The 26,225-nt window shown below is 38.3% G+C and overlaps 1 protein-coding gene across 2 annotated transcripts; it reads left to right on the top strand.

Moving 5' to 3' along the window:
- Positions 1-26,225, top strand: SLC5A7 (solute carrier family 5 member 7). Of its 2 annotated transcripts, none has more exons than XM_032680948.1 (9): positions 1-95; positions 1,033-1,253; positions 7,338-7,451; positions 10,273-10,428; positions 13,786-13,934; positions 17,469-17,612; positions 19,411-19,564; positions 20,786-21,003; positions 21,731-26,225. In XM_032680948.1, exons 2-9 carry the CDS (start codon positions 1,076-1,078, stop codon positions 22,352-22,354), a joined length of 1,737 nt encoding a protein of 578 aa, XP_032536839.1. In that variant the 5' UTR covers positions 1-95; positions 1,033-1,075; the 3' UTR covers positions 22,355-26,225. The 2 variants fall into 2 exon arrangements, with proteins under 2 accessions (XP_032536839.1, XP_032536840.1); XM_032680949.1 differs by lacking the exon at positions 1-95 and adding an exon at positions 416-433 and having other exon boundaries at positions 1,031-1,253.

Below are 26,225 nucleotides of genomic sequence, written 5' to 3'. Positions count from 1 at the left end.
CCGGGGGGGGCAAAGCGCCCGGCGGCTCGGCCCCGACACCGCCCCGCGGGATGTGCGGCCGTGCCCCGCGGGGGCAGCGCGGCGGCGGAGCGCAGGTGGGCGGCGGGCGCGGACACCCTTCCCTGCCCGACGGCGGGGGCGGCGGGCGGGGCGGGCGGTCCTGCCGCGGGCGCGGAGCGGGATGCGCGGCCGCGCACGAGGGCGCGGCACCTCCGCGGAGCGCCCCGGTAGGTAGGGATGGTCCGCGGGATCCGTCGGGAGCGCGGACGGGTCTCGCCGGCGCGGCCCTGCGGGAGCGACCGCGGAGCGGCGAGCCGAGGTTGGGAAGGGGTTCTGGGAGAGGCTGGTTCGGGGCAGCCGCTGTCCGCGTCGCTCGGGAGTTCTCCCCCTGCTGTAGTTCGTATACCTCGACATTTCTGCCGTCCGACAGCTTGTAAGCTTTCCGTTTGCTTCTCAGATTGCGAGAGAGAACAGACTGATACTTTTCATGCTGGACAATTGAATGTTGCAAAAAAGAAAGTGCAGATTTTAAAATACGGGGGATGATAGAAGGGGGAAAAGACTCAGCATTCCAACACAAAGACGTAAAAGATGTATTTTGCTGTTGTAGCTACTTATCTGTAGTTCTTATATAACTTAAAGCAGTTTTGTGGCTTGTCTTCAAGCTAGAGACTTTTGTATTAGTCCATATGGCCAAGTTCTTCTATTCCCTGTACCAAAGTATTCCTTGACTGAAGAGTTTCCAGACACTGAGAACTTGGTGACACTAAAAAAAAAAATCAGTGCTCAATAACTGATTTCTAAGAATAGTGTAGCTTTCAGCCATATCATTCATTCCCCTTTGTAATCAGAGACTACAACCATTGGTTGTTACTCCACAGGCATTTTAATTCATACGTAACATTAATCTCAATTACACCTGAAATTGTCATTTCATAAATTCGCTGGAATAACCATCTGAGGGGGGTTTGTACACTGATTCTAAAAGTCAGGTTTGTTAAAAGCAGACCTATTATTGTATTCTCTCCAGAGGTCTTAATGAAATTGCAATAAAAGAAACAGTTGGGACTTCAATATGGCTTTCCATGTGGAGGGACTGGTGGCCATAGTTGTCTTCTACCTGGCTATCCTGGCAGTAGGGATATGGGCTGCTTGGAAAACCAAGAACACTGGCAGTGAAGGAGACCGCAGCGAAGCTATTATAGTCGGTGGAAGAGACATTGGCTTGCTAGTTGGTGGATTTACAATGACCGGTATGTAAAAAACACTCCTTTTTTTTTCTTAGCCAGTGTATAACTTGTCAGTTTTCCATCTGAATGAAGTGTAACCTGCATTTTGAATAATGCAAAATGGAGAAAATACATATACTTTTTATCCAGTTGTTTAGTGAACTGCCAAATGTAGCATCTGTATAAAACAACAAATATTTGTAAATCATACAGGAAGAATATATTAATGTTAGTGTTCATTGCTTCCGTATTTATCTGTGGATCAGATATGTTCAGGACAGAAGTATGGAATTTGTATAGATTAATAAGTATTAAATTATTGTTGTTAAAGCCATCCAAATTTGTGCGTTATTTTTGGTTTTGCTTAATCTGAGTAACACCAAGTTTATAGGGAAAAAGACTGGGGGGGTGGGGAGGAGGGTGTGCAACATCAATCAACTTTCTAAAAGAAAATTGTTGTGATTCCAAACTCATAATTCTACACATTTCAGCAAACTTACTTTGTGGATTCTTTCAGCTTCTTTTGCAGCAATTTGCAAAAATAATACATTACTATCAATAGTAGTATCAGTAAGAAAAGCCTAGGTGAATGAAGAGTTCTTCACTAATTTTGTGAACAGTGCTGTCTGGCTTCCCAGAGCCAGTCAAACCAGCTGCCTTCCCTGGGTAATTAAGATATTCACAATGCAGTCCAAAATCTCAAAACTTACATTATGGTATTGGAACAAAAAGGCGTTATAAGAACAGTAAATTAGCACACTATTTTTATTTAGGCTATTGAATTTTTAATCATGCCTTTTTTTTTTTAATTTATTCTAAATCCTATGCAGGCAAAGCCCTTTCAATTGTCAAATTGAATTTATCAAGTTGTATTTATGTTTTGCAGTTTTTCCCCTACTCTGCTTTCAGAGTTATTTAATAAGGAAGAGCCACGTAAAACTTGGGTCAAAATTCTGCGTTCTTTAATCTAGATAAATTCTCAGCCTTTTGCAGGGGCATTTTGCTCATTCAAAGACTGAATATTAGATATTGAGTAAAGAATGCTTGTAAAAGTCAATAAAGTTTGAATACAGTCAGTTCTACTTTTTGCACTTTCCTATAATTTACTGCATCACTATCACTGTATCACTATTTACTGTATCACATCAGCTACTGAAGCATAAGATATGATGAGATTACTCCTAACAAGAACAGATTGGACTGCTTTCTGCTGAATGAAATATTCTCAAGAGCACTGAAACAAAAATATTTTGCAGAAATATTGGTTTTCACAAAACAGTAAACATTAGATAGAGGGAGTGGAGATAAAACAAGGCACACCCCACAGAAGTGGTCTAATGGTTTTGCATGAAGAAGACACAAATTCTGGTCTCCTCAATCCTATTTTACAGGAGCACTTTGCGTAACAGCTGAAGCACAGATGAGACTTGAACAGGGGCTTCCTATTTGCAGGCAATTACTACAGCCACCACAATTCACATCCACACATGCTTATTCTGTTTTGTGGAAGCTCTAGGGATGGCACAGTATCTCATCTCTGCAGTAGAACGTCCAACTTATCCCAAAGCCTCCGTGTAGCTAAAACTGTCATGGATTTTATACTGTCAGGGTTTACACACTGTCTCTCCTGCGCCTTCATTAGATATGGCAATTAAAGCTTGAAATGGCAACTAAACTGCACTTTCAGTTGCAGGGAGCCACGCCTGGCACATGAAGCTAGACGTGGGCACAAATCTCCTGAACCAGGGGTTAGTCCGAGTTTTGTTTCAGTGAGGGTGTTTGGGACACTCAATTTGTAAAGTCATAATAAAACAATTATGAAAGTAAGCTGATCAAAATATGCAATATTTTTTACAGATTTATAATTTTTACAAAATGGTCACATTATTCAGGGGTATACTTTGCTCCTTAAAAAATGATAGATGCAGAAATGGCACCTTGCAAACAAAGATACAGGAGTATCCCAACGTTGTCTTTATATTCTACTGGTTTAATTATCTAAATACGAACTAAAAAGCAAAACCTACCCTGAAAGAGGAAAACAAGACTTTTTTTTTAAAGATCCCCAGAAAGAATATTGTTTGTATGGACGTGAAGCACCTTGAGATAAGGCCTAATTCTGTCTTTCCTGAGACAAACACTACAATGTTCCATGGATATTGGCTACAGAAGTAGTAGCAGTTTCCAGGACTACTTGGTTGGGAGGATGACAGCACGTAGCCTATAAATTTGAAATACAGTTCGGAGCATAAGCATCAAGCTCAAGATTCCTGAGTAATTATAGTTGTATCTCTAAACAGCATTGAAAAAATCTTAAAGCACTACCTATGAGTAGCAGCTATGGATATATTTAAATATACTCTATGATCCTGAAGAAGTAGCTGTATCAACTAGCTACTGAAATACTGAACACAAAGCCTGTTGAAAGTTGAGTGTGTCTGCAACTATGAAAACAGAGTGAAAAGGTTGAATTGTGGATGGATCACAGCAGCTCATATTAAAATGAACTAACACCTTACCATAGAAGATATGCATTTAATGTGTATGATTTTTACATAATTATAGATAAAATGTTGCATTAAATATTAGGCTTCCTTATTTTGTGAATTAAATTCTTAAGAAGAATTAAGACTGCAACAAACTTGAGTCTACTTTGATTTTGGTGATTGAGTTTAAAACCCAAAGGAAATATTAGACATGACATGACCAAATGCTCGCAAACATGACCCAAAAGGTAATAATCTATTGATGTAATTTTTTCATTTTAGTTGGATAAACCTATGTATCTTTCCACAAGAAAAAAAAAATAAACGTTACAACATTATATTTTGTTGTAATCCTTGGGTCAGGATTTTCATTTTACAGAACTTGATGAGTTTATGAAATAATTTGAGCGGTCAGACGATCAGTGGATCATTCCCAAAGAAGTGCCAAAATATCTGGCTTTCTGATATATATCAATATATGTAAAGAAGTCTGAGATCAACTTCTGTGTGCCTCATAAGAACTAGGAGCAGAATTGCACTTCACATCCTCAGTATTTGTCTGATAGGGTGCATGTTTTAAATGCATGTTGGGATTTGCTGCGTTTTTTGGTTCTTCAGATGGCAGACAAAGAGAAGATTAAAATAGATTACCACATGAATGCTTCCATAGATTACTAAACATTATATTCCTTTTGTCCAATTTATGATTAAAAAAAAATAATTTCACCAAAAATAAAGGTATTAAACTAACTTTAAATTGTGGCTTAGCAAACTGAGTATCAGAAAATTAATATCCCAGGTTGAAATCCCATCCCATTATTCTGCTTCTAATGTATTTATTTATGTCAATGTATGTGCTGACTACCCATTCACCCCCTCAGAAGAAGACATATAGAACCTTTGTAGAGCTCTGTGGTCCTTGACAGATGTTTCAATACAGTCGTGTGCACAGGAAAATTGATCAGCAGCTATTTTTCAAACTCCAATCCAGAAATCAAGAAATTAAAAATAAAGGCTGAATTCTCCATGCCACCTTATGTAATATCTGCCTGCAGGACACTGTTCCTGTCCCCAGCCAGGGGAGAGCAATGACCTCTGCAACATCACACAGAAAGGAGTTGACTTTTTCTTCTCCGAAAGAAAATGAGGCAGCTAGGCATAGCATCCAAGTGCACTTGGCAAAACAACTGCCACCTCTGTAGCAAGCCCAGGTAAATCATTGCTGGAACTTGAAGCCCCCTTGCACCACAGCTGCAGCAATGCTGGACATCTGTCATTGACTATGGGATATTATTCCCCATCTATAACTGAGTACCATTTATGTAGAATTCGTGCTCATGCATTTTCAGGGAAGGAGACAAATATAATTCCTAAGTATTTACTTTTAATATTGTATAGAGGTGTTTACCACCTATGCCATAAGCCTCTGCTGCTTGAGACACAATAGGCATCCCAGGTAGTCACAGACTTAACATTCAACAACTCAGTGTCCACGTGGAGATCAGTAGCAAGTGGTGGCCCTCAGTGGTTCCTACTGGGACCAGTGCTATTCAGCATCTTTGTCGGGGACACAGACAGTGGGATTGAGTGCACCCTCAGCAAGATTTCAGATGACACTAAAATGAGTGCTGTGGTTGATAATCTAGAGGGAAGGGATGCCATGCAGAGGGATCTGGACAGGCTTTTCAAGATGGGCCTGTGGTAGACCAAGTTTAAGGTGCTCCACCTGGATTGGGGCAAACCCAAACATGCTTACAGGCTGGTTGATGAGTGGATTAAGAGCAATCCTGTTGAGAATAACTTGATACTGGCAAATGAAAGACTGAATATGAGCCAACAATGTGCACTCACAGCTCAAAAAGCTCATCACATCCTGGGCTGCACCAAAAGAAGTGTGGCCAGCAGGTCCTTCGGCTCTTCTCTGATGAGACTCCAACTGGGTTAACGTGTTCAGTTCTGGGGTCTCCAGCATAAGAAAGATTTGGGCCTGTGGAAATGAGTCCAGAGGAGGGCCACAAAGATGATCACAGGGCTGAAGCACCCTCTGTAAGAGGACAGCCTGAGAGAGTTGGGGTTGTTTAGCCCAGAGAAGAGAGAGATCTGTGCAGACCTCATAGCAGCCTTGCAGTACCTAAAGGGGTCTTACAAGAAAGGTGGAGAGGGACTTTTTATCAGGGCATGTAGTGATAGGATGAGGGGTAACGGTTTTAAATGGAAGGAGAATAGATTTAGATAGATATTAGGAAGAAATTCTTTAGTGTGAGGGTGATGAAGCACTGGAACAGGTTGCCCAGGAAAGTTGTGAATGCCCCATCCCTAGAGATCTTTGTTTCTAAAGCCATGGTGAAATTCAGCAAAATACCCTCTGGTATTACTTGGGAAATATCACAGTTAAGTGGAAAAGAGTGGTAATTTAGATTTTAATTAAATTTCTGAGGGAATTTTATTTAATTTTCTTCATTTGTGTTTCTGTCTAATTTTTTGTCTTAAACACAAAATCAAGTTTGCTTGTTTGATGGTGGATGATGAGAAAATTGTGAAGAATGTTTAAGGAAAATACATTTCTAACAATTGTGACTGTTTACAAAGAAAGCCTGAGCTACTTTTATATGAGAAAGTAAAGGTTTCTGACACAAATCAAAACAGAATTACAAAAAGCTAGGACTTGTAATGATCTGTCTGCCTTTGTTCAAACTACAAACCTAGATTCTTAAAACTTACCAGTATACATTAGACATAATCAAAAATTTTTGCATGGAATCTGCAAACAGGAAGAGATAAACCTTATTACGCGATTTGTTATGAAATATTTTTGCAGATGTAATCGCAAAACATTTCTATGTTGGAGTTTTTCTCTCATACATATTGTAGATCCCAAATTGTCAAGTATAGAAACTTCCCTTAAAGGCAAAGAATGAATTCATTAAGTGTCAGTGATTGGTATATTAAAAAGACTGCTTTTTAGAGAGAGAGAGAAAATCAGAAATATTGCAGATAGCATGAATATGTCTTCAGGAAGAACAAAAATAAATTACTCACTGTTTAGAATTCACAGAGCAACAAAAAAGCAACACAACCCTGTAGAGAAATATTTAGACATCTCAGAGTTTACTGAATGTACTTCATGTAACAACAATTTTAATATTCAGCAAGGTTTTAAGGGCAATTTTTTTTTTCATGAAGGCCCAAATAAATTACACATTCATTAAACTCTTACCTAATTTAAATTCTTTGAGTTTTCCCAGCTGGGATGACTTTTTCACTGTGTGTTTATTGTTCTTCTTCAGATTCCCCCTTACATCTCTCCTTCATTTGGACTAACACAAAGAGAATAGTAATGGAAAATAAGTAGTGGGGGACTCAGCCCTCACACCTTCACTGACTATACAGAGACTTAGACACTTTGATGATTGCCTCAGTTCCATCTGACTTCTTTTTTCATATGCTTAAGCTGTAAGTTCAAATTAGGGCTGCCTTTTATAGAATGATGCTGTGCCTGGCACTTGTACAGTATAAGTAATAAAAAATAACAGTATTATAAGTAATGACAATTTCATTATACAATGTGTGAGCTTTTCTTTCTTTGTGTACATTAAAGACTTTTCCATCTCTTCCTTTTCAGCCACATGGGTAGGAGGTGGTTACATCAATGGAACAGCAGAAGCTGTATATGTCCCAGGCTATGGTCTAGCTTGGGCTCAGGCACCTATTGGATATTCCCTTAGCCTGATTTTAGGTAAGCAAAGACTAAAACTAATAGTTTCTCAGTTTAAACAGTTCTGATGAAAAGTTCATTATGTCAGATGAAACAACTAGGGTCTGATAAAAGGATGCTGACGTAAACTGGATCCCTTCTGCCGGTACATTTAGCTATTGCAAAGAAAACAGAAGATAACTATAAATAGTTTGATATCTTAAGTCTCCTGGACTCCTTGTCAAGACCTATTTGATTATTACAATCATATTGTCCTTTGGGGGGGAGGGAGTATTTAAATTACATATACCAAGTTTTATATATTTGGGTTTTCTTTGAATGCCTGCATGATCTGTATCATGACCCAGGTGCCCAGGAATCAGGGCACCTATAATCTTGGAATTCGAGAAAGACAGAAATCCTTTCAGGTTAGGAAAGTGCTTATACAGATCTTCACCAAGAATCTATGTAACTTTTCTAATTTTGTGTAGGAAGTCTGTAGTATAACCAGATTATTTCCTTAAAATTGGACCATGCATCCTCTTAATTGCAGTACAAAACTCTAAATCATATGTCAAAATACAAATGCACAATCCTGCCACATGCAAGGTCAGAGTGTAAAACACAGACAGCATTATAATTTTTAATGCTGCAGTAATGATGCAAGTGTTTAAAAAGTGTGTTATTACAAAAAAGATCCTGTTTTTCATGTTCCTTTAATGTGCCTTTAACTAGCTTTTCCAATATTACTTGACCTCTCAGTCTATTCTGAGTCTTTTCTCATGGTTTTCCCACCTAATCTGTCCCTTTATTTCCTTTGGTTGCTTATCCAGACCTTCTTTCACAGTATTTTTTTTTCTTCCTATACACTTGTTTTCCCTCCTCATTCTTTTTTTCCCCTTGAAAATGCTTTCCAATGGCCTGTCCCGGTTATCCTTTCTTCCCAGGCAGAAGCTTTACCCATCATAGATGTTCCTCTCTGGTATGTGCACACCAGCTCCAGTTCTGATAGTGGTTCCCATCCCTGAGAACAGCTCTATTTCCTGTAAGGAAAATAATAACAGTGGTTGTCTGGCCAGAGACCGGTTTATGTCATTATGAGGTAACGATGGTCATGATCCATCGATGCCTTTAACTGGTTGTTAGGATTGTAGTCACAAGCATCTTGCTGACTCTCAGCCTTTGTAGAATTGACACAAATTAATAGTAGTCCAGAAGGGGTTGAGTTAGCCTCTCTGCTCATTTCCAGCTGTTTTTAGATATCCAGACTTGTTTTCCTGGAAATTACAATAGCTACTGCAGAGTGAAGAAGTCTGTATCACGGGACCATAGATCTCTCTGCTGAGCACAGAGAGGAAAGCATTTCTGTAGGCATGAGCTGTACATGAAGTTTTGAGTGAAGGAGTGCTTATTCTTCTTTAGAAAAATAAATAATCAAAATTATAAATCAAATTCTAGGAGAAATATTATTGCTTCAGACTGGAAGGATTTAAAATTTATATAATCTCCCTGTTTGTTCAGTGTTGTTCTCCATACCACTTTTCCTAATTTTTCAATCAATTTAGCTTAAAAAGTTGCAATATCTCCTATTTCTTTTGACAGATGTTTGAACACCGTAATAGATTATAATACCAGTGACTCTTTTGTTTTTCTTCTTTAATTGTCTATTGTAATTATGGCATAACAAGTAGAATAGCAAAGGGATCCATTACTAATCCAAGTATAGTAAAAGATGCTGGAGAGTTTCTGCATCTATCCACCTAAAGACAGTGTTCACATAAGCAGTATAAATTATGATTGTTAAGCCAGTACCTTCTGTTCAGGGAACCTAATGTAATGAAGAAATATGAGTGATAAAAGGCAATACATAGAAATGTAGAAAATCTTCTGCACAATAGGATGAATACATTACATATCTTGTGATAAAGAACCTAATTAAGGGTTGCCAAATAATGTACAGTAGATTTTATTGGGAACTGACTGGTTTACCATTTTTTTATTGGATCTTATATAGCAGTTTTACTGCGGTAGAAGTCTACTTAGTTATAGTCATGCAGATCTCAACTAAACAGGTTTCCATACAAGTGATCTTTCAGCTTTACTGAGGTATGTCCTTTTTTTTTTTTCCCAAGCCAGAAAGAATTTTAGGATGGGAGGCCTTTGCACATTTATGTACATATCCAGCCCACATACAAGCCAGGTGGAGCAGAATTGTGATACAGCAAAATTCCTGAACATACATAAGTGAAATAAGTGTATGACAAATATTCAGGAAAACTGACATCTGCAGAGCCCAGCTCTGACCTACCCTGAAGGTGTAATAAGGTTGTTTTAAGCATACATAATAAATTTGAATTGTCCTGAAAGAATCAGTTTTGCTATGTATACACTAAACCACATGTGAACTTGTGCTTCTGATCCAGGAATCTCAGACAGTTTTATTTTTAGAGTAGGGCTGTATGAAAATTCATGCTGGATTCTGCTCTAAGAATCAACAGGATTAGGTAGAAAGGCATTACCTTAGGCTGATGCAAAATGAGACAAAACTCCAACAGCATCCATAATGGCAGATAACATAAACTGAACCAGACAAAATAAGAAAAAAATTTATTTTTTGTTATCAGACTATAGGTATTAATGGGCAGGAAGGGTGTGTTTAAGTAACTCTGTAGACAGATGTAAGATAAGAGTTCCCAGAGGATATTTTAACTGTACTTTTTACTTTAAAAAAAACAAAGAAAGAAACAAAAAAAACCACTATTGCTGATATTTTTGTACCCTTAACTGACAATGAATGTTTTATGCCTTAATAGCAATGCATTTCTAAACTGCAGCTGGTGTGTTATACTGTTTTTCTTTGCAGGTGGCCTTTTTTTTGCAAAACCCATGCGATCCAAAGGCTATGTGACAATGCTAGACCCTTTTCAGCAGCTTTATGGAAAAAGGATGGGAGGACTACTGTTTATTCCAGCTTTAATGGGAGAAATGTTTTGGGCTGCTGCCATCTTCTCTGCCTTAGGTAAGGAATAAGCAGTATAAATATTAATTTATCACAGGTAGAAAATATTAGGAATATCAGAAATGCATTAAAATTCTGGCTTCAAATGCTAACTATTCAAGCCAAATGATTTAGAGTGTGACAGTTCTAAGACCCATGCTAACTAGTAATTAAATCCAGTAATGGCACCCCATTAATTATTTTGATAATGGAAAGATGTGCAAGATATCTAATTGTTTTCACATACCTTTCACATTCCCTCTTCAAAGAGCATGAAAAGATTTAGCAAAAAATTACCTTTGATTGTGAGAGTGATGTGAGTGAATCCAAGTGCCCCTTTTGTATTATCTGACCCATCTTTTCTTTTACACCACTGGCATCACAGAAGCCAGTCAAAATTTCCCTTAACAACGTGTAACATCATTGCCAATGCATCTAAACAAAATAATCCTTTGCATATAGGAGATCTACATATACAGAACTTTCCATAATACAAATAATAGAAATAAACCAGATGCTGATCAATAAATTGAAGAATTCTTCAGTTCTAAATGCCTTTCTTCTTAACAAAATGAAGAAAATACTTGGGATTCAAGAAAGGATTCAGAGAATTAGTGAAATTATGACTCAATAGAAAATCACCCAACTACTCATCCAGTCCTGAAAAAAAATCAACTTCCAGGGGTTTTAATTATATTTCAGGCCTGAATTAGCAATCCCTTCAAGAACTGGGAAAGCCCTTGAGTTGAAGCACCAGTAATTGACTTTCACCAGCTAATCATACTAATAATGCACATGCATGTGGTAATGCTTTCTAGCATAAGCTATTTTAAACAAAAAATAAACTTTGAAGGTACTCTCCAGCTGCGCTGTGATGAACTGCAAAGCAATGGGGGAGCTTGTTTACCACAATTTCATCACAAAACCCTTAAAAGACTAAGAACAAACTGCATACTGAGGTGATAGGACTTGAAGAACACTCAGAATGTTTGGATTATTTTTGACTGAGGACAAGCCATTCTGTTTTATTTCATTGCAAGTGGTGTGAGTGCCTTTCTAGATTTATATTAGCAGCTGACAGTTAAGGATTATGAAGGTCATTGAAGATTTTGATTTAACTATTCTGTGACTAATTTTTATCTCTCCTGATTTGCACACCTGTCCTCATTGATGAATGTTTAATCCCAGTGCTCTTCACTACTTGATCTTCATCATGACTCCTTGCTTGGCAGGGCTGGAGAAGGGAAGCAGGTCTTACAACTTGTGAAAGAGGTCTGAGCTTGTTACCCTTAAGCACATGAACTTTGAAGTCTCACTGTACAGCAAAAAACACACCTGTCAGCTCCCAGAAACTCTAATATATATCACACATCATGTTGTCTTCTGTAGCCAGAACTCTTCCAAATATGTGCTCCAGAATATTCATCTACAATAACTGCAAGGCCTAAAAGTTGTTGCGAGATGTTTCATTTAAATCATCCTAATTAGAAGGAGAGGAATTTTTTAGCATGGTTTTAAAACATTACAATCACTTGAAATAGTTAATACATCTAAGAGAGATGTATAACCATTCTGACAGCTGCTGCAAGGGCAATGCAGGAGGACACAAGCTATTCAGGAGGTTTGTTGAGTGCACTAACAGCTTCCTCACACAAATGATCAGGGAGCTGATGAAGGAAGGTGCTCTGTTGAACCAGTTGCCTACAGACAAGGAAGAACTAGTTAAGGGCGTGAAGGTCAGAGGCAGAGTTGGCTGCAGTGTTCATGAGATGGTGAAGTTCATGGTCCTGGCTGCCACCAGGTGGCCAGTCACCAATTGTCCATCCCAGAGGTCCTATATTATGCAATGACTCCTATATTATGCAATGTTTTTATTAATGACCTTGCTGATGGGACCAATTGCATCCTTGGCTAGTTTGAAGAAAATAAAAAATGGTAAGGAGTTGCTAATAGGCCAGGTAGTTGTAATGCATTTCAGAAGGATCTCAAGAAGCTGCAGAACTGGGCCAACAGGATCCTCATGAAGCTCAACAAAAAGAAATGGTAAACCATGTACCTGGGAAGGTAAAACCTGATGTTCTGGTACGGGCTGGACGTTAACCAGCTGGAAACCATGTTTGCAGCTAGGACCTGGGAGTCTATGAAGCTGACCATTATCCAGCAATGTGAACTTGTGTCAAAGAAAGCCAATGCCATACTGGACTGCACTGGAAGGACCGTTGCCAGCAGGTTGAGAGCACATTTGGAGTACTGGATCCAGTGCTCCCTGATACAAGAGATGTGGCCATACCAGAGAGACACTACTGAAGAGCAACAAAGACTATTAAGGGACTGGGGTATCTGGTATACAAAGAAAGACTGGAGAGGTGGGGCTTTTCAGCCTGTAAAAGGCAAGGCTCAGGGGGAACTTATCCATCTGCATAAATACCTGATTTTATATTTATTTATTTATTTGGGATAAAGAAGCTGGAGACAGGCTCATATCTGTGTTGCCCAAAGATAGGACAAGAGGAAATAGGTACAAAAAGAACTACATGACATTCTGTTTAAATTTAAAGAAACTTTCTTTTTTTTAACAATGTGAGAGATCAACCACTGTCACAGACTGCACAGAGAAGCTGTGGAGTCTCCACCCTTATGGATAGTCAAGACCTGACTGAACGTGATCCTGAGCAACCCGCTTCGTCTGACACTGCTTGCGTGGGGACTTGGAAGAGACAATCCTTGCAGGTGTTCTTCAGTGTCAGCAACTCTTTGATTCTATGAGCTGTTTTGTGGTCAGCTCAACATTGCGATTTGCTTTCTACAAATGAAATCTGCTTGCTAATGCTTGGAAAAGTTCAGGATGGATTTTGCAGTTTGCAAAGAAACCCACTTTTGTCCCACATAAAAAATTCAAGAGCACTTTAAAAATGTCAGTGGACATTTTAGCAGATGCCTCCTCTACCGTTCCTTCCGTGGCCAAAAGGAGCTAACTCACAGCATAAATGGGATGCAGCAAACATCCCCAAGAAAAGCCTTTACTGCAAAGATACACTTGCTCCCATGTGGCCTTCAGCTGTCTGTGCATAGCTGCTTTTCCCCAGGCAGAACAAGAGAGTGTAGTCCTTACAGAGCTTGAGCACTGTAAGGAAGGGCTGTTGGGACCCTTCCGTCCTCATTTTCTTAAGAACCTGCAAAATGACAGATGTTAAAGTTGGACCAACAGGAGCATCCCTTTTACCACTCCCTTCAAAGGTGCAGAAAGGGGTGTGCAGAGGGGGGAATATGTTAGTACTGTTATTAAGTGTCAGACCAGCACCTATATATGCAACTTAACAAAGGTGTACCTTCTCATCAGACTTACACTAACACACAGTACTTTGTTTTTCCCCTTAGGTGCAACTATAAGTGTGATCATTGACATTAACGTCAATATTTCAGTTATTATTTCTGCCCTGATTGCAACTATGTACACACTTGTGGGTGGGCTTTATTCTGTGGCCTACACCGATGTAGTTCAGCTTTTCTGCATCTTCCTGGGACTGGTAAGTTTGGTGCTCTTTTTCCTTTTTTGTTGAGAATTTTGCCCTGAGCATTAAGATGATTGCTGAGACCTATTGCTCAGTTTTAGTTTTGGAACTTTCTTCACTGAAAGCATGGAAAAGGAATATCTCCACTCGCAGTGGAGCCTGACTTTAAGAGTCTGCATTTGCCTTAAGGTACAGTCTGTGCTTCGAAAATAATGTTGCCCAAGAGGTCTGTTTCTTTGGCTTTTTTTCCTACGAATAGGACTGGAGCTGACTCCTTCCCTGTCTGTCCATGGGACTGTGACACAGGCACTGGAAGAAAGCATTAGACATAGGAAGCAGTCCTATGCCTGAAACACTGGCATTGGACCTGCAGAGCTGATACTCTCCTGCCTCTCTTTTCTCTGGTTGTTACCTACTCATGCAGCTTAGTTAACCTCCTGTTAACTTAGCTAACTTTCTTGGGTTTTTCCTCATTTCCCTCCACCATCCTTGGTGACCATAACACAAGAGGTTTTACTGGCTGTCTTGGCTGTTTTAATATGGTAGTATGAATCAGCTGCTAATGATAGTGGGCAGCCTTTTATTTAGTGCTGTTCTTTAAGACCCACACTGAAAACCACCAATGTAACAGGACCCAGATCACTAGGGTGCAATCAAAGCAGCTGCTGTCTTTGTTTGCCAGTGGCAGTAATAGATAGTCACAGGTGTGCAGAGAACTGAGATAGCCTAAAATAAATGAGGTGGCTCAGTGTGAAGGAGCCAAACAGCACTTTGGGGACCTGGAGTTCTTTCTGTACTTTCAGCAGAGTTCTTGTGCAGCTCTAGGGAAATTGGTTTACCCAGTACTTGCACAGGTGGTCACTAACCAGCTCTGTGTGTGTCCTCACTCTGTGGTATCTTACTGTGAGGGCTATGGCCTTACTTGCAGAAATGCTGAGCGTTCCCTCTTGTAACTGACTTAATGGAAATGGTGCTAAATAACCTGAAAAAGCAAATCAAAGTTCCAGCTGGCCAAGTCAAATGAGAAGTTATTCCAGATCTTCTTTCCTCATACCTCTGTTCTTCACCTATACAGTAAGGAAAATACTGTCTTCTTCCCTAACATGAAGGTTAATATTTGTGAAACATTCATTTTCTACAGATGGAATGCATTACAAAAATTCCCAACATTTTAGATAAATCAAAATGCTTCTTCAGTGAGATCAACGTCTGAAGTGCTAAAGACACTGATCCCATGGGAATAACAACATTAAAATCAGCATGAAACTGACAGACAGGAAAAAGCAAATGAAGGTTGTATAGCAGTCTTCTAAATGGGTGGATCTGTAGCTTTATAGTGTTCTTTCAGTTCAGGTTGGGCTCTTTATGTAATTTCCCATTTGAAATAATCAATAATAATACAACTGTAGAATAAACCACATTCATGAACTTGAGAGTGTCATCAATGAGGCTGGAAGACTCGGTATCTAAATGGTCATGCTCTAGGTCAGGCAGTTTTAGATGAGATGGAATACTTTCACAGTAGATGTCACAGCAGAAGATGGCACAGTTACACTTATCCCAGCTTCTCCTGCAGGCCCTGGAGCAGTTTTTATTCCCATTGGTGCAGAGCTTTACTGCTGATTCCTCTAATGTCTGGTTTCTCTCCTGCTCCTTACCCAGGAGGAAACACTTGTTGTAATCACTTCTGTTCCCTACCCTGACTCCTCATTTCAGACACAGCTTCTTCCATATGTTTCAATAACCTCTACCCCAGCCATATGTACATCCTTGGTTTTCTCTTTACAATCTCATGTAGTGTCTCTTCTACCTTCCTCACTCTCTTGTATCCACATCTAGAGTTCTCATCTCTTTGTCTTTATCTTGCCTGGTGAGACTTTCCTTGACTGTATCCCCACTATTTACTGACTCTTCATCTCATCTGTATTATTAATTCCCCATTCTGTACTCTCTATTTTCTCAAATAATTCCCCGAAACAGTTGAGGTTTGTCATTTTTTCCAGGAAAAGGAGTCTAAATGTATGGATATAAACCATGACATGCCAGTGAACTGCAGGGCCAGAGAAAGTGTCTTGATTTGTTTTATTTACTACTGTAAAGGTAGTCCTCGAGACCACGAAAAGCTAGGTTACTGTCAAGAACTGGAATGGCTTACGAAAGCTCATAATGCATTTGCAATACAATACCTACTAAATCCTGGGTTGTGGCATGCAGAGTCCAGATAGACTTTCAGAGATTTACCCCACTGAAAATCCCAGTGGAGTATGGTCAAACTACAGCTGTTCAGAAGCTCATCAGTCGGACATGTTTGAGATTCAGAAATGAGAATAAAAAAATCCTTTGACATCCTTGTTCCCCATTAATTTCTCAGTAAGAACAGTATTAATATCCATTAATTTTGAAAATATATTTATTTTTCCCTCAAAATATCTTGGAGGCAGTTGAAACATTTTGGTGAACTTTCACAGAAAAGCTCAAGCATGGAGTGAGAAGGGAATCTTTCTGCCCAACTGCTTAAATTGAAGTTTAACATGTAGCAGAACAGAATCCTACTGTGTGTGTTAAACTGCCAGAATAACAGGCAGTGCTGCAAAATATTCTTCATACATTATTGCAGTAATTGTGCAACAAATTAGAGAAAGATGTTTGATTTTTCCCTTCCTTGCTCCTGTTGACCCCATATACTTAACTGTGATCAGTTGAATTGGAGCAATCTGTGTGGTTTTGGATATCATTGGATTCTTAAGGATGCTACGCTCGTGATGGTCTAGCCCATATAGCACAAAGCCTGATTTTCATCTCAGTAGGAGCTGCTGATTTTCTCCTCCATAGAAAGGGAGTTATACCATTGCAAAACGAGTTGGCAAGTAAATGCACAAAAAGTCAGTTGGAGAAGGAAATGGACCTTCTGGCAGAAACTGTCTTTGGGAAAGGTTTTTTTGGCCTAGATAAAAAAGAGAGAGACTGAAAATGGTCAGGAGATCCCAAGAAAACACCCTCAAGGCAGAAAAGTGATGTAACACTGGGCTAATGAGAGTTTGATCTTGTCATGATATAGTTTTGTATCTCTTTTGATATCTCTTGTCATGATATAGTTTTGTACTGAATTACTAACAAATTCCCAAGCCTTCAGGTGTGATGTCTCATGCTTGTAAACTGGCAAATCCTGATGCTATTACATGCAAGTTTATATGTAAATATTTCTCTACTGTCTGGTCCAGGAAAGAGTGTAAAGAATATATGAGGAGTTCAGGGAAAATAAAACGAAGATGTATAAATATATCTTCCCTGCTGATTTTGTGATTTACATTGATTAATTCTCTTCTCACAGTCTCCAGGAGAGGCGTAAGCTATCCACTACCAAGCTCTCTGGATTTCAGAGATGTTCCTCCAGCACATAACTTGACTTTACTGCAAGTCAGTGTGGCAGTTTGGCATTCAATCTGTAGCGTGCAAGAAGAAGAAAACTAGATCAGGGTTAATATCAACATTTCACAAATTTAGAATGTCTTCTTTAGACACGAACAGAGTGTTTCTCTTTGGTTACAGTGGATCAGTGTCCCCTTTGCGATGTCCCATCCTGCAGTAACAGACATTGGGCTCACAGCTGTGCACCAGGTGTACCAAGCACCTTGGCTTGGATCTATCAACTCACTTGACATTTACACGTGGTTGGACAATTTCTTTTTACTGGTAAGTGGTGACTTGTATGAAGGAATGAAGCATTTATACATTCACACTGTGTTACTGTGACAACTGAAAGTAATAGAGCTTAGTTAAGAGTTTCCAGCAAACTGAAACCCTCTTGACTCCTGCTCAATCTTTCTGCACATTTGAATGATTTCAGTGACATATCAGTCATCATTGCCAGGAATGCAATTTAGATATCATCAGGCTGAAAGAGTTGACATGTTAAAATTAAATAAAAGTGTGCAGCTAATACTTAACTGATGTCATTGTTGGCAGAGGAATTTATATATTGCAGAAGGCAATAAATATGTTATACAAATGATCAAATATGCCTTAGGTACAGGTGAAGTAGAAAAAGCTGTGCAGAGATGGATGGCAGGATGGATGAATTCATACATGCACACATCCCAGAATGAACCAAGGGCTTTTGTTATTTAATAACTATGTATTACACGTGGGATCAATGGTTATTAAGTACTTTCCATTAGAAGATCTAGAAACACATGCCAACATTTTCCATTCTCAGTGTCCCAATGCAAATCTGAGCTGGTTTTATTATCATATTGTACTTCGGGATTACCTTCTCTGTCTTTTTTTTAAATCATCTCAATAAAAAATCTTTAGGGTTTTCTGATAATTGGGCTATTAAAATAAGTTATTTTATCCAGCTTTCTCTCAGAGATCCAAAGTATGGCATTAGCTCAAGTAGCTGTATTCTCTCTGGTAAACCTGAAGGTTTCATTTCTGTTGATGACCAAAGAAAAGCTCTGATGTTGCCAAATTGTGACACATTTTCTTTTCACCTTGTTTGTTTCATTATAGCTCAAGAAATTTACACATCCTTGGAAAGCTTTGTTAAAGGATTATTAAGGCAGCAAAGGAAAACAATCATAAATAGCACGTCAAAACCAGATTTATCTGTGAAACATTACATTAGTCCCTATATGTGCATAAAACATACATGAAACACCTGTATACACAATATTTGCTCCAAATGCCTCCTACCTCGTTTAGTGTGTAGAACTGGACAGTGTCCAGTTAGTGAGCACTTTGCTTGGTTTTGTTTCCATGCTGTTTAGTAACAGACACTTTTTTATTTAGTGGAGACAATTCAAATCCTGCTCTCAAGACAGAATTGTAAGAACTTGGTTTTTTAACATTTGCTAATACTCTCCTGTGTCGTATTTTGCAGAAATAATTTTGTCTCATCAAGATCTTCACTGTTATATAACAGTGAAGAAATAAAAGATAAGGGTTTCTACCATAAAAGAAAACTTGCTTTTACTACTCTGTCTTCAATTTCTATTTTTATTGTATTTGCTTAAGGCAGTGGGTGAGTTCACTGTATACAGAACATCTTGCCTTGTTCAAATGACCACATGCATTCGCAAAGGAAGATAAACTCTTGCTTTCAAATCCTATCGGAGAGTCCAATCTAATTTTGATGGGAGAAGGGTATTGGAGACAAATTCTTCAAATATGAAATACGACAATAGTATTTTATAACTTTTCATAAGACTTTATTAAGTATTTGGGGGTTACAGAGACTATGTGAGCACAAAGTGTTGCTTCTAATCATACAAAAAAATAATTTGTCTAAAAGAATGGGATTTAAGTGGATTTACACAGGTTTGACATTTCTTGTGAGAATGAAAGTTGCAGTTATTGCTGGCTAAATAAATTAAAAAGTAGCAACATGGCTTTCAGCATTCAAGTGATGCTTCTACATGCTTTCTATATGGTGATAGCAAAAAAATCCAGTTAGCTCCCAATGACAGCATTCTGCCTGTTGTGTTTGCAGACATTAGGAGGAATACCATGGCAAGCATATTTCCAGCGAGTTCTTTCCTCATCTTCTGCCACATATGCTCAAGTTCTGTCATTCCTGGCTGCTTTTGGCTGTCTCGTGATGGCTATTCCTGCAGTACTCATTGGTGCAATTGGAGCATCTACAGGTAAATGATTAAAAATCAGTAGTAAAATAAATGTAAAATGAATAGTGCAGTAAGTTTGAGAAAACAAAGCTTATGTTAGATATAGGTGACGTATAGGTTAGGTAATCAGGTGGCACTGTTAATCAGCTCATGACTTCTTTATGGGTAGGAAACTGCACATAAAAATAACAGTATAGAATATTTCTCCAAAAGGAAATTGCTCCTACCCCAGTGGGTGAAATGAAATCATTTTGCACATTATAGGTATCTACAGACATAATATCTCTATTCAGTGTTTGAGTTAGATTGTGATACTTTTATTTGGTCCTAACAGTAATAATGGTGAGTGACTGAGGGAGCTGGGATTGTTTAGCCTGCAGAAAAGGAGTCTGAGGGGAGACAATATTGCTCTCTAGAACTACCTGAAAGGAGGTTATAACGAAGTGCAGAGGTTATAATGAAGTCTCTTCTCCCAAGTAACAAGTGACAGGATGAGAAGAAATGGCCTTGAGTTGCACCAGGGGAGGTGTAGATTGGATATTAGGAAAAATTTCTTCACCAAATGGTTTGTCAAGCAGGCTTGTTTGGAGCAGGCTGCGCAGCGTGTATTCATCATCCCTGGAGGTCTTTAAAAGACGTGTAGATACGGGATTTGGGGTCATGATTTAGCGATGGTCTTTGCAGTGCTAGGCTGACAGTTGGACTCAATGATCTCAAAGGTCTTTTCCAACATAAATGATTCTGTGATTTATCAGGAATTTCTTATCTTGACCAAAATATCCTTGTCAAGACCTTTGTCATAGTGAGAGTTGTCCCCATCACAGTGACCTTGTAGCTAAACTGATAGAAATGTTTAACACATGGCTTTGAGCCATGTCTGTAATCCAAGAGGGTAGTTAAACACATCACTAAGGGACATGGACACCAGATTTGTTTTGAAGAAAATTACATTTACAAGCATTGCAAAGTTTTAATATTAAACTTTCTACTGGATAACCCCAGGCTGTTGGTGAGACTTATTTTAGAGATAAGAAAAAATGCTGAGCAGAATTAAATCTGCCTAACAGAAATCAGTGGGATGCTGTCTCTCTGAAAAGTATTGGTCTGACCCTGGTAACAGTTTGGGTATTGAATGTGAATGAACGTGTGGCAATATGAATAGCTCACTACAAATGAATTCAAGCGATGCTGTAGCCGATGACCACTAATGTTACTAATAACATACCTGTGTCCATATTGTAGCTTGGAACCAGACTGATTATGGTGTCCCTGACCCCAAGAGTAAAAAAGAAGCAGATATGATTTTACCGATCGTGCTCCAGTACCTTTGCCCAGTCTATATCTCATTCTTTGGCCTCGGCGCTGTGTCTGCTGCAGTGATGTCCTCAGCTGATTCTTCAATTTTATCAGCAAGTTCTATGTTTGCTCGGAACATTTACCAGCTTTCCTTTCGGCAAAATGTGAGATAACATTTTTGTTTCTATTTTTAGAGAAAATTTTAGATGATTGACTATGGTGTAATTTCCTAATGAAACACCTCTTTCATGTTCCTGCCTGTGACTAGGAAAAGGATGTCATTTAGTTCCTAACAGTTTATTGAACAAACTGAAAGTCATAAAAATATTTATGGTTGTGACTGATGATGGAGGTAAAAAGCCAGCTTGGGAAGAGCAGCTTTCAAGAGTTTTCATGGCACTGCAGTTTATCCAAAGAGCTAATTATTATCACTGCATCATAAGTCTTACTTAAATCCTTAACAAAATGAGACATTTTTTCTAATTATTCATTTATCAGGAAGTCATTTGACAACAAAATGGTCTAGTGAGTTGGAGCTTTTCTTAGGAAATGGAGAAGAAGAAATTCTGATGCTGACAGTTATTTTTCTAGTTGAGCCATTTGTGTTTCTTTCTAATGGTTATTTCTAACACTTTTATTTTTTCTCTTTGACACATTCTCAAATTTTCCCTTGTGTTCAAAAATTAATGACTTTTGGAATGGCAACCATAACCCTTGGGATTTTTTTTCCTGAGTTTGAGGTGGAGATAGAGATATGACTTTGTAAATATTACTGAATGAATCATGCAAAATTTCCTCTTACAGTGCAGCATCTTATATTAACTGTGCATAAATGTAGGCATACATGTCTCATCATGAAAAAAAACACCTAACACTGCCCTTCTTTTGCAGGCTTCAGACAGGGAAATTGTGTGGGTCATGAGAATCACTGTTCTTCTGTTTGGAGCATCAGCAACAGCAATGGCACTGCTGGCTTCATCAGTGTACGGCCTGTGGTACCTCAGCTCTGACCTCGTATATATCATCATATTCCCCCAGCTCCTGTGTGTGTTATTTATTAAAGGAACCAACACCTATGGTGCCATTGCAGGATACTTATTTGGCCTTGTTCTCAGAATAACTGGAGGAGAACCGTACCTCTACCTTCAGCCCTTGATCTACTATCCTGGCTGGTATCAAGATGATAATAATATCTATGTCCAGCGATTCCCATTTAAAACACTTGCTATGCTCACCTCCTTCGTTACTAATGTTATGGTCTCTTACTTAGCCAAATACTTATTTGAAAGTGGGACTTTGCCACCAAAGCTGGACTTCCTTGATGCTGTTGTTGCCAGGTACAGTAGAGAACACATGGACAAAGCGACTCTTGTAAAAAGTGACAATATTGTACTAAATGAACTTGCACCTGTGAATCCACGACACAGTCTAACTTTGAGCTCAACTTTCACAAACAAGGAAGCCTTCAACTACGTTGATTCGAGTCCAGAGCTGTCCAACACTGAAGATAATTAAAAAAATCTGGTAGCCACAGGCAAAATAACGAGAAACAGGATATTCTACAAAGAATAGTAAGAGGCATTTTATCAGAAGAAAAAGAAGAATTGGGAATAAAATACCGCTGCACATTCAAGTTGTTTCTAGGAGCAGGAGCATGAGAGAAACTCTTTTCTGTTATTATCTAACATGTTGGATTAGTTCATAGAGCTTTTACCAAAATATACACTCAGATCCCATTCTTTGCACCCAGAACTATATACTGTGCAATTAAAAAAATATTTACAATTGAAAATACATGTAGCAGAAAATGTGCAACAGCTATTTAGCTAGGATATCATATGAAGAGATTATAATACAGTCACTCTGAAATATTATCAGTCAACATTTTATTGGTATTAAGTGAAAATATATTGTCACAGCTGGAAGTGATTTATCACTAAAGAGCTAGTTGCTTGAGCAAAGACAGATAGATAACTTCCCTGGAGTTTTGGTCTGGTCATTTTTTTTCTCATAAAGAAATTTAAATAACACAATCTAGTATTTTATTATTTGTATGAGACAGCAAAATGCACAAATAGTAATAAATACCTTACGGGAGTGCTAAAAATCATATATTAATTTTAAAAAAGTTAAAATTAATTCACCAGTTTAAAATTCTGTTGTACCTAATGCAAGACAACCCTAAGCAAAGTGTGTTAATATAGGTATTCTTTGTTTTCTTGTGGTTAGTGGCTGTCTCAAAAATTCTTAAAGCAATAGTTGGAGTTGAAATTCAGCTTGTTAAAAATAATTCTTATTAAAAAAAACTGATAAACTAGATAGAAATTTTCAATGTTGAGAAAAGAAGTCTTATCTTGAGTTATCATCAAAATGAAAACTGAGTAAAGCACTCTGAAACCAAGCAACTGCACCAATGGAATAAATATTGAAAAGTAAGGAGAGTCAAGAAGGCTTGAAAAGACATTTTCACATATTGAAAAAAGTCTTCTCTAAGTTATCGAAAAGTCTTTTGGTGTGGTCTTGCTGGGATTACTCTGGAAAGTGTAGATTTTCCATAGAAAATCACTCTTTCTCAAAAATTTTTCAAAACACAGGCTTGTTGGACAGCTTTCCACACCTGTTAAGTGTCTGCCTCTGAAAGCAGCTTGGAGAGGAAGTCAGAGGAAAGCTGAAACCACAAGCATAGTGAAAGTCACAGTGGTGTCTTCCACTAAATGCTGGACTCCTTCATTACTGTCTGTCCTCCTGGCCATCACAGTAATGCTGCGGAGCATCAGCAGTGGCCGGATGCTGACAAGACTTCGCTCATGAATGGCCAAAGGCAGCAAAGCAGGGAGATGAGGCCTCTCCTGTCTTTGCCCTGGCTGGCAGGGAACACGCAACATCGTTTCCATTTGCCCACGGCCAAGATGATTGTGTCTTTCCCCATTGGTACGTGCCTTTCACAGTGGGAGCTCTAGTAGCTAGATTTCTGTACAGTTAAGAGTTATGCTCCAATAATTCTTTTTAAACTCTGCGCATGACACAAAATGTTCCATTGAAATCCAGACATCCTCGTCTTGCTGGTCACTGCTGAAATTTCTTTTTTTAACACTCACAGCACGAGGAGCTATACTAGAGGGTAGTAGATGTAAGAATAGGTTTTGCTGCTAAAGGAAGAAGCCATCAACTTGTGCATTCAGTGTTGACATAAGCTTTCACAAGGCTGAATTCTTAGGTATGTTTTTGCTCCTTTTGTGGAGTCTTAACGGCATATATATATTTTATATGTAGAAAAAATTAATTTTAGATATGTTGATTATTTTTCCTTGCACTGCATTTAAAAATAACACTGCATCTCAGTTCTGAATATACATTGTGACCTGCGGTACTACTGTGCTAACAAATATTGAGTGTGCTCTGGGTGGAGGGAATCAAAATCAGGATCTGCACTAAAAACCCACAAGAGCCAATATAGCAAAGAAATGAATAATTCCTGCAAGGTGAGTGAACAAGCCGACTACAAAATTCAGGGTGCTGGGTATCACAAACCAAACATAAACCCAGCAGTATTCGTTCCCCCATGAACTACAGCGGAGAGATGAGAAAAGAGATTGTATAGGAAAAAGAGGGGGAGAACAGAGCCACTGCTGAATTATTGTCCATTTCCTACCCAAATCCTCTAGCCTAAATCCCTTCTTACAAGAACATATCAAGCCACAGCTTTGCCTGCTTACACAGCCAATGCCTTATGCTGCAGTTCCAAGTTAGAGAATTCCATTTTACACTCACCTCTAGGTCTTCCTAAAAAAATATTCTCTTACCTAAGTTTTGTCCAGGAATTGCTAGAATTTAATATGAGAAACTACATAGTGGCCAGATGCTTCGAATATTGCAGCATTTTTATATTGAGACATTTTGATGGAAAAATAAAAATCTTTTTCTTTTGTATTCTCTTGTTGCGATAAAAATGTAAATGTTTCTATAATGCTCAAAAAAAGGTAAGTGAAAAAAATAAAGGTGTTAGTCCAAAAATTTCAACCCAGGTGCTTTCGACATTATTAGAATATTTTACATTTTTATCCTATAGAAAATTTTTTAAATTGATGTGGTTTTGCACAATATTCCTGCCCAGATGGAACTACGCATTCCCCGTGTGAAAAATGGTTCCAATAAAGTTTTTCAGTACTCTCTGCAGAGACTGAAAAGTTATTGCACTTTTTCATATAGCATACCATGGAAGCTTTATCATGCAAAGGAGAGAAGTGATCTGTTTATCCTGTGACCCTAACTCTGCTTTCGACGTACCAATTCTGTTTGTGTGTCTTTGTGCAAGTCCAGCAATGCCTGCCATGGTTGCAGTGGTGGGCTGCACAGTGGATGGGATAACTACAAAAGCTAAACTAAATAGCCCCGTGCAAAGTCTGTTTATAGGTTTTAGTTACCTTAGTTCAGCTTTCCTGCCATTAAATTTGTATGGAGCTGTTCATATAACCAAAGGCTACATCTGTGATTGACAGATGTGGGTTTAAAAAAAAAAAAGGAACAAAATACAACTAAGTTACTTCCACAAGCAAAATGCCAACAAGATGTGATTTTTCAAGTAGATTTTATTTTCAGAGGAATTATCAGACACTCCTTCTCCACTTCTACAATTTGTAGACAGTAGTACTGTGCAGAAAATTGGATCTATAATCAGTGAAGCAAACAGCTCATTTTCAGACACTGAAGTTGTTGTTTGTGAGCCTTCAATGTCTAGGTAAAATATTCATATCACAATCACGCATTTTATTTTCATGTTCTTAGCATTTGTGAATAACATTTATTTGACAGGGATTTTTACCTCTTTTGCATGAGATGTTTTCATAAAATCAAGGTTAAAAACATAGCTGACATGTCAAAAAAGTTATGATTTCATCTATATTTGTCCAAATGGGATGGTATATGTATTATAAATAAAAAATACTTTTGTGAACCTGAACTGAATGTAAACATTAAGTGGATCAAATAAAGTAAAAGTCAGATTTAGTCTTTTATTTTCATATAGTACAAGAATTTAGGATTTCAAATAAAAGTATCATAGGAAAAAAACTGTTATTCATTTTTCCTTCTGCCCTTCAACTGTATTGATCAAGTTCCATGTGCAGTTAGTAAGTTATTGTAAGTCTGCTATTAATCAGGGCAGTATTTGTGGCTGTTGTTAAAAAAAAAGTATATTTTTGTCTGTGTCAGAAATGTTATATTAAGACTATACTTAATGAAGCAGATAGGAAGCATAATATAGATATATATGTTTTGACTTCATTTGTGTTGTATTCAATAGTGCCCATGCATTTCAGGAAAATACTGTCTGGTTTTGGGTCTGTTTTGTCCATCTATTAAAAATAAAGATTTTATTTTATTATCA

Source organism: Chiroxiphia lanceolata, chromosome 2 (assembly GCF_009829145.1).
Source record: "Chiroxiphia lanceolata isolate bChiLan1 chromosome 2, bChiLan1.pri, whole genome shotgun sequence".
Lineage (NCBI taxonomy): Eukaryota > Metazoa > Chordata > Aves > Passeriformes > Pipridae > Chiroxiphia > Chiroxiphia lanceolata.
This window is presented reverse-complemented; position numbering and strand designations above follow the sequence as displayed.

What these genes read in the sequence shown, in the direction of transcription:
- SLC5A7 (XM_032680948.1), top strand. Translation starts at nt 1,076, where the DNA reads ATGGCTTTCCATGTGGAGGGACTGGTGGCCATAGTTGTCTTCTACCTG. An exon ending in TGGTGGATTTACAATGACCG is followed by an intron (nt 1,254 to 7,337) that starts GTATGTAAAAAA and finishes CTTCCTTTTCAG; the next exon opens with CCACATGGGTAGGAGGTGGT. An exon ending in TTCCCTTAGCCTGATTTTAG is followed by an intron (nt 7,452 to 10,272) that starts GTAAGCAAAGAC and finishes TTTTCTTTGCAG; the next exon opens with GTGGCCTTTTTTTTGCAAAA.